The 8,412-nt window shown below is 57.7% G+C and overlaps 1 protein-coding gene across 1 annotated transcript; it reads left to right on the forward strand.

The window, feature by feature from the left end:
- The first annotated feature begins 568 nt into the window (after positions 1 to 568).
- LOC118015619 (membrane-spanning 4-domains subfamily A member 15) lies at positions 569 to 7,942 on the forward strand. The gene is made up of 6 exons (XM_035012360.1): positions 569 to 793; positions 3,215 to 3,337; positions 4,385 to 4,441; positions 6,359 to 6,451; positions 6,785 to 6,898; positions 7,826 to 7,942. The coding sequence occupies exons 1-6, from the start codon at positions 569 to 571 to the stop codon at positions 7,940 to 7,942; spliced, it is 729 nt and encodes a 242-aa protein (XP_034868251.1).
- Positions 7,943 to 8,412: the final 470 nt, after the last annotated feature.

Genomic DNA, 8,412 nt, shown 5'->3' on the forward strand with positions numbered 1-8,412 from the left:
ATATATGTTAAAAAAAAAAAAAGAAGAAGAAGAAGAAGATAGCAGAAGGGGAAGAATGAAGGGGGGGAAATCGGAGGGGGAGAGGAACCATGAGAGATGATGGACTCTGAAAAACAAACTGAGGGTTCTAGAGGGGAGGGGGGGAGGGGGATGGGTGAGCCCGGTGATGGGTATTAAAGAGGGCACGTTCTGCATGGAGCACTGGGTGTCATACGCAAACAAGGCATCATGCAACACTACATCAAAAACTAATGATGTAATGTATGGTGATTAACATAACATAATAAAAAAAAAAGTTGCAGAATCAAACAAACAAAAAAGAGCGGGGCTTCTGTGGTCAGAGATGGGAACTCAAGTCTTGGCCTTGCCTCACCTAAGGCCCTTGATCTAGGACAACCTTCACTTCTTGGAGAGAAGCTCCCCCAATGAGAGATTGTGGTGCCATCCTCAGGGACTGCAGGGAACAGGGCTACAAGGGCATGTTGTTTATAAACTGAAAGGCCCCATGCAAATGTGTAAACCGCAGCAGCAGCTTCTGAGCCTTTGTCTTCCAGGCCCTCCGAGCACCATGTCCGCAGCTCCCGCCAGCAACGGGGTGTTTGTCGTCCTCCCGCCCAGCAACGCCAGTGGCCTCCACCCACCTCCGGCCATCCTGCCCACCTCCAGGTGCCAGCCTCCCGGGGTCCTGCAGTTTGAGGAGCCGCCGCTGGGGGCGCAGACGCCAAGGACCACCCAGCTGCCCGACCTGCGGCCCATGGAGACATTCCTGACCGGAGAGCCCAAAGCTTTAGGGGTAAGAGCAGCACCCCCAGACCACCTGAGGCATGCGTGTGTGCAGAGGTGCTGGGCAGGGAGGGTTGCCCCAGCACGGGAGCATTCACGCACACCTCGGAGAGGGGCAGGCGGTCCCTCAAAGCTTAGTGAGCCCTTGAGCATTCAGCTGTGTACCATACAGACCCATCCCCCGTGGGGCCTGCAGAGAGCACGCCGGCAAACAAAGGACTGGGATGACCCCAAACAGGGTAATGAGGCTGAACATGATGGATGTGGGAAGGACAACACTAGCAACGGAGGACAGACAGGTCTCTGTGGGGAGGTGACATTTAGGCTAAAACCTGGATGCTGAAGCCAAGGGTAGATAGAAGTAAGGGGAAGGGCTCAGCAGGTGGAGGAACAGCTGGTGCAAAGGCCTTGAGGTGGGAGTGAGTGTGGCTTGTTCAAGGACGAAGTGGAAGGTTGACACGGCTGGAATGTAATTAGCAAAGGAAGGAGGGAGGTGAGATGAAGTTGGAGGAGTGGGCAGAGGCCAGCTCCTGTGGGTCCGTGAAAGATGTCCCATGAGGTCTTTGCCAATCTCAGATGGCTGAGATACTGGTTTCTAGGCGGGAAGAAAATATCAAATAGACAGGTAGACAGACAGACAGACATATTCATCCTCATACATACATATATAGTGTCTTCAGTTTGTCCCTTGGCCCCAGTTCCTCCAAATGGAAGATGTAGACATAACTGAGGCCGTGGTGATGGTGATGGTGATAAGGGTGGTGACGACAGCTGTCATCCGTTGGGAACCCCCGAGAGGGACACGCACAGCGCCATGGAACGTGCACGCACTGGCTCCTTCCATCTCATCACCACCTTGTGAGACAGGGACCACAGTTCCCATTGGACGGATTAGGAAACAGAGGCTGGTCAGGCCCAAGGCCACACAGGTGCCAAGTGGCATCGCGTACCCCAGGATGGCCTGACTGTACAGTTCCACTCTCACTCCCACTGCTCTGCAGCATCCAGCTCTGGCTTGAACACGTTGAATTCAAGATTCCACGCTAAAGGCTGCACCACGTCCACGGTGCATGAAGGGACTAGAGACAGTGAACAGAGATGCTGTCGTTGGTCCCCATCAGAGCAGACCAGGGAACCCATGATCTCCAAAGGGATTTGACAAGACACATTTAAACTGCTGGAAAACACAGAAAGAGGAAACTATCCATAGGTGTTTGGGGGTGTCACCCAGTAGAGGAACAGCATCTCGAGAGATGGCTGGCCTGCCACTTCATCGCTGGGAGACCACGGGCAAGTTACTGAACATCTCTGCTTCAGTCTTGGCTTCCTGGTCTCCAAATCAGAATAATACCTACTTCATCACGTTAGGATTAAAGGAGGGACATACTGCTCAGTGTAGACAGGCATGCGAGCAGAGGCAGTCGGTGTTTCATGAGCAGGGCCCGCAGCGGTGTCCAGGAGCAGGAGAGGAGCCTGCAGAGGGGAGCGGTGCCGGCAGCTGGAAAGGTGAAAGACGTGCAGCTCAAGAGAGAACGGGAGAGAAGATTCAAGGTGGCCATGCCCATAAATACCCAATTTCTTGGCACTCATGTTAGAAAGACATGCATCTTCCACGTGACCCCAAGAAAACGATTCCAGCCATTTATGGTCACAACTGCCCGGACACGGGCCACCGTGGCTTGAGCGGTGGCGAGCACCTCCCCACTGAGGGGGCCTGTTAAGAAGTCAGGAGCTGGAAAGGGCTCCTGGGTTAAGCAGAGGTTGGATGTGGGGGCCTCTAATGTGCCCACTCGGTTCTAGAATTCAATCATTACCAAAAAACATGTGAAAAACATGTGGCAGAATTTACCAGAAGCACACATATCTCCTTCCTTGGGAAAACCGTCCTCCTTCTGGGAAAGGATCGGTGGGGTAAACCACCTCTAAAAGAAAATCCAGCCCAGATGTCAGCTCGGCAGGAGGCAGCTGCAGCTCACAGCTGGCTGGCATGGATCAGTGATAGATGCTCAGCTAAGAAAGCTGCTCAAGGGGACATTCACTGCAGGCTGCAGGGGGCCGGGGCCAGGGGGGGTGGTGGTGGGGGGTGTGGAATGTGAGGCATCCAGTGCAGGGACTGCTGTGTCATTGAAATGAGAGCTAAGAAAACCAGGTAGCATGGGTCAGAGCACTAAGCAGATGCAGACTCATAGAGACATGGAAATAGGGGGAAGGGAGGGTGGTCTCGCGGATGTGGGAGCTGGCTTTCCTTCTTAAAACAGTCTTTCAGGGTTGCTATGAGGATGTCTCTTCAAAAGAGCAGAATCCGAGTTTATTTCCGAGGGGCGGGGAGTTCGCGGGGGCGCGCAGGGCCCTGCCACCCTCTCCCCGCGGCCGGCAGGGGGCGGTGTGGAGCCGGCCCGCCAGCCTGGTTGAGCCGCGCGGGTTCCCGCAGACCGTCCAGATCCTCATCGGCCTCATCCACCTGGGCTTCGGCAGCGTGCTGCTCATGGTCCGCCGCGGCCACGTGGGGATGCTCTTCATCGAAGGCGGCGTCCCCTTCTGGGGAGGAGCCTGCGTGAGTGCCGGGGCCATCTGGGGCTCACCTCTCCCCTCTGCGCCCGCCCCCCTACATTCTTTTGGCCACAGCCATCCGAGCGAGGCAGGGGCCTGAGTCTAAATCTAACTCCTAATTGCAAACCCTAATCATAAACCTAAACTAGACACCACTCCTGCCTGGGAAAATCTCCCAGCAAAAAGCCTGCCACAGAGAAGGCTCCCAAAAAGAATGGGATGCAGGGGATGAGGGCGGGGATAAAGGACAGTAACCACCTGTATTACCTGGATACTAAATTCACCCCGCATCCAAACCGCAGCCTGCAAAAACCCTTCAACTGCCCTTGTGGGTCCCAGCCCCCCAAGAACTCTGTCCACTAGGAGTCTGACCAGCTCTGAAGCCCCCCAGTCCATTCCTCTACCCATACCCCAGCCAGCTTAGTCAGCCCCCCCCACAGTCCCCCGCAGCAGAATCGGGGAGCACATGGTTAGTGGTAAATCTCCAACATCAAAGAACACTCCAGGGTTCACACAGCCCCGACTGCGCCTGCGTCTCCCAGCTGGCCCGGGAGAGTAGAGGCTTGGGAGTGAGACCAGTGGAGTCTGAATCCCAGCCCCACTGCCACTGCGTCTCACCATGGAGTCCCTTAGGCAAGTTAGGCAATCTCCAGCCTCAGCTTATTCATCTAAAAAGCACAGTCCTGGCCCTACCTACCCCAGAGTTTGAGGACATCCAAAGCTAATGCACGTGGGAGCTGGTTACCAACCCTTGATTCTGCAGCAAACGGTGACTAACACTTTGTAACAATTCCCCCTTTAGAGAGAGCCAGATTTGCATGACATGTGAATGATGTCACTGAACACATGCACCTTGCCGGCTATGGCCCCAGTTCCCCAGGCGGACCCCCTAGTAACCAGGGGACACCCTTACAGAGAGATCCCAGGAGGCAGGGGAGGTGACAGCCAAGAGGCTGCTGCCCTCTCCCTGGTCCCGACAGAGCCCAGGCATGGCGTGGCCTGCCCAGTGTCCCTGCCAAAGCCTCACCAGGGTCCCCTCTTCCTCACACAGTTTGTCATCTCTGGGTCGCTCTCAGTAGCAGCCGAGAAGAGCCACACCAGCTGCCTGGTAAGTCGGAATGGGGGACCCAGGGCCACGACTGATTCCCCTCTACTCTGCCTCTCCCGTCCGTTCACTCATTCAACAAACATTTCCTGGGGGCCTGCTGAGTGACAAGTGCCGGAAGACACCCAGACAGCCCTGATACGGGACAGGAGGAACCAAGATGCACTTAGCAACACAGGGCAGAAAGTGAGGGTCCACAGACCAAGCGCTCATGGTCATTCAGAGAAAGGAGAGATCAAAAAGGTCTCTTGCAAGAGGAGATGGCTAAGCTGCACCTTGGATTTAGAAATACGGAGGGACAAGCACGAGAAGGCAGGGAGGGGTCATGGGCAGGGGAGCTGAGGAAACCATGTGCGGCTCCATGTGGCCAGGGCAGAGGTCTGCGAAGGCAAGTGGAGAGATGCACTGGGTCCACGTGGTGGAGGCTCGGACCCCTCTGTGGGCAGTGGGAGGCAATGGGGGCTTTGAATGGGAGCGCATCCAGCACGCTCCAGCTCAGAGAACACAGCAGCGAAGGTCAAGTTCCTGCCCTCCTGGAGCCTACACTCTGGTGTCTGGTAAGACACCCAAAACCAAGTAACAAAGTAGTTACAGAGCAGGAAAAGTGCCACAAGGGAAGAGTCATTCTGCTCAGCAAGGACAGTTTGAGTTCCCGGGACAGATGTCACTGAGCTCACTGTTCAGAAGGAGACAGTCACAGAAGAGCCTGGGGACCAGCCTCCCAGGCAGGAAGACAACATGGGGAAGAGCCTGGGCAGGGGGACAGAAGAGCCAAGGCAGATTACAAGAGGTGAAGGAGGCAGAGATGGAGGACACAGCTCAAAGGGGGAAGGGAGGGAGAGGAGTCAGGACCTAGAGGGCACTTTGGGATTTATTTTAAGGGACACTGTTTAAGGGAGACCACTGAGAATGGAAGGGGGGATTCCTTGTCCTACTTGCATTCTTGGGAGCTCACCAATGCTGGGCACTGGGTGGAAAATGGATCATAACCAGGATTGGACTCGGGGACCCCCAGGCCGTAAAGTCCAGGAGTGCAGGGACCTGACTTGTCCCCAAGCTCACAGGACCTGGGACAATGCCTGGCCGAAGCAGCTATTCAATAGTACTTTGTTGGCTCTGGTCTCCATGACTTCCTCAATGTCATTAAAAAAAGAAAGAAAGAGAAAAGAAAAGAAAAATAAGTGTCAGGGATCTTTGAGCTTGAGAAGGTCCTGCAGTCCCAGCCCCCCACGAGTGGTCTCCAATTTAAGGCCAGGGCTGTTTAGCCACAGGTTCCTGCTACTAGATCAAAAGAGCATTAGGTTCTGGCTGCGACTGGAGGGTGAGCCCTGAGTGGTCGCCTGGACAACCCAGAGATGCCCTTGCCCTGAAGCCCTAGGCCTCCCTGTGAGGGTCTGTCCTGCCTTCACCTCAGGGCCCTCCACACCTGCCTCTCGTTGTCCCCTGACCAGTGCCCCCCAGGGTCTGTAGCACCTTGCTCTGCCCACCCCCCCCCCGGAAGCTCACGGCAATGACCCCATCACCTCTCCCAGCTGGGCCTCAGTGTCCACAGCAGAAGGCCTCCCCGACTCCAGCCCTTGGGACAGCTGCACCTGCAAGGTGCTTGGCGCGGGGGTGGGCGCAGTACGGGTGGGCCAGGAGCCTGTGGCAGACGGCGCCCAGAGAGGCCACGGAGGAGGTCTGCCCGCCCTCAGCAGCTTCCAAGATGACAGAGGTAAGGGAGGCTGCAGGGCCAGCCCCTGAGGCCCCAGGGGAGAAGGAAGAGGGGCCAGGAAGGACACCGCACACATGGCAGGGTGGCCCCTGTGCCCTGGCCACCGGACACCATGGCAGGCAGAGCTGCTGCCCCCTTCCTTTCTCCTTTCTCCTCCTGGCCTCTTCCCTCCGCTCCTTTCCCTCCTGTCTCTCGCCCTCCTGCAGGTGCGGAGCAGCCTGGGGACGAACCTTCTCAGTGCCATGGCGGCCTTTGCGGGGACAGCCGTTCTGCTCATGGATTTTGGTGTCACTAACTGGGTGTGTTGTCAGACGCCCCCAGGAGTGGGAACACTCAGAGCATGTTAGAGCCACATCCAGGAGGTGGGGGAAGGCGGGAGTGTGCGGCGCGGGGAGGCCCAGGGCTTGCCAGTCCTGAGAGACCCCATGCGGATATTGAGCCCCTGACCTACTCCAAGAGCGGGCCCGGGGGCGGGGGCCACGGAGGGCAGCCCAGTAGAGGGAAGGGGAGGGCACAGGACGGGCACTGCCACGCCTGGCTGCGTGACCTCGGGCCAGTTACTGTCCCTCGGCGGCCCTTTCCTCCTGGGCTCTGGGGCGCTGGGCTTGCCTTGACTGCGGGTGTGTCCCCAGGATGTGGGCAGGGGCTATCTGGCCGTGCTTACCATCTTCACCATCGTCGAGTTCTTCATCGCGGTAATTGCCACCCACTTTGGGTGCCAAGCCACCCGCGCTCAAGCCAACACGGTGAGTACCGCCCGCCCCCTCCCCCCACGTCCACACAGAGGTCCCAACCGCGGCCTCTGAGGAAGGCTGTTGGCTGGAAGGCTCCTCTTCCAGCCTCTTGCTTCTTCCCTCGGGCTAGCGATTGCGAGGGACTGCGCTCCCGTGCGCCCCCCACTCTCCTGCATCGTGCATCGGGGACCCCGTGAAGTCTTCGGGGAAGATGGAACTCTTCTCCTCGCGGCCACAGGGGGCGCCAGCACCAAGGGGCCAGCTGCTCTGTGAGCCTGGAGGCAGAGCGTCGGGAGGTCGGGGCGCAGGGGACCCGGGGCGGTGCTGTGCCCGGAGGCGCGGGGCCCTCCAGGAGTTCACAGGCCTTGACGCAGACAGGGGCACCAAGGGCAGCACAACTCGGGGAAATTAGCTTAGCTTCCCCAAATCTGGAGGACAGCGAAGACGAAAGGAGGTGGAGGAGGGCATTGGGGGACAGTAAAGGCGGCCTCAGGCGAGAAATGCAGGCCCTAGGGTGTGAGTGCTGCTCGGGAGGTGGCTTTTTGCAAACTGCAGGTGAGGCCACTGAAAGGCTTTGTGCGGAGGAGTGCGTGCTGCCAGGGCGCGAAACCAACCCGGAGGGGTCGCCTTAACCCTTGAACCCCCGAGAGGGAGCCAGGGCAGGGGCAGCCCAAGGAGAAAGAACGCCAGACCTTTAGCTCCTAGAGAAATGCGACTTCTCTCTGTTTTGTTCACTGCCGTACTCGCAACGCCTGGGTCATAGTTGGCCCCCCGTAAATATTTTTGAAATATTCGTCGAACAGATGAGTCGGCCAATTCACTGACGGAATTCATTACGAGGGCGCTGTTCTCAGAATGCCCACAGGGGGGCACTGTTGCAACACCGCCCGGAGGCGCCGGCGCCCTCCACGACTGTCGGGGGTTCTCTTTTCTTTGCAGCCTGGGATTTTCCTGCCCAACGCCTTCAGCACTGACTTCAACATCCCCAGCCCCGCAGCCTCTCCGCCCCCCGCCTACGACAGTGTGGCATATATGCCCAAGGAGTCATCAGAGTAGAGGTCACTCCGCGGGCTTGGAAGCCAGGCTTTCCCCTGGGGGCCCCAGCCTCTCCCCGCCCCCACCGCGTTAACCTAGGGGCAGCCCATCCCCCCACCCCATCCTCACACATTGTGGCACCCAAGTGAAGCGTTCCCCGGTGACGTCTGTCCCACACAGCTCCCTCGGTGCCTTCTTTCCTAAAAGAGCTAGTTGATGTCAAGGGTGTGTGTCCCTCAGCATCCTGGGCCCTGTCACCCTGCTGGGAATGTCCCCACGTGCAGCTCTGCATTTCTCTCTGCTCATGGGGAGGCAGCTCTGGCCTCGTTGGCAGACAAGTTCAATGTCCTCCCTCAGGCCTTGGGACGATCTTTAATCTCAGGAGCCCAGAATTCTCCAGAAAAGAGTACGGAGTCCAAGTGCTGAGGCCACACAGCTGGCTGTGGCCTGACCTCAGGTCTCCAGGGCCCAGGACCAGCTCTGTGCTTTGT

This window comes from Mirounga leonina, unplaced genomic scaffold (assembly GCF_011800145.1).
Source record: "Mirounga leonina isolate KUSES-001 unplaced genomic scaffold, KU_Mleo_1.0 Mir_166, whole genome shotgun sequence".
In the NCBI taxonomy this organism is placed as follows: Eukaryota; Metazoa; Chordata; class Mammalia; order Carnivora; family Phocidae; genus Mirounga; species Mirounga leonina.

What these genes read in the sequence shown, in the direction of transcription:
- LOC118015619 (XM_035012360.1), top strand. Translation starts at nt 569, where the DNA reads ATGTCCGCAGCTCCCGCCAGCAACGGGGTGTTTGTCGTCCTCCCGCCC. An exon ending in ATTTTGGTGTCACTAACTGG is followed by an intron (nt 6,452 to 6,784) that starts GTGTGTTGTCAG and finishes GTGTGTCCCCAG; the next exon opens with GATGTGGGCAGGGGCTATCT. An exon ending in CCCGCGCTCAAGCCAACACG is followed by an intron (nt 6,899 to 7,825) that starts GTGAGTACCGCC and finishes TTTTCTTTGCAG; the next exon opens with CCTGGGATTTTCCTGCCCAA.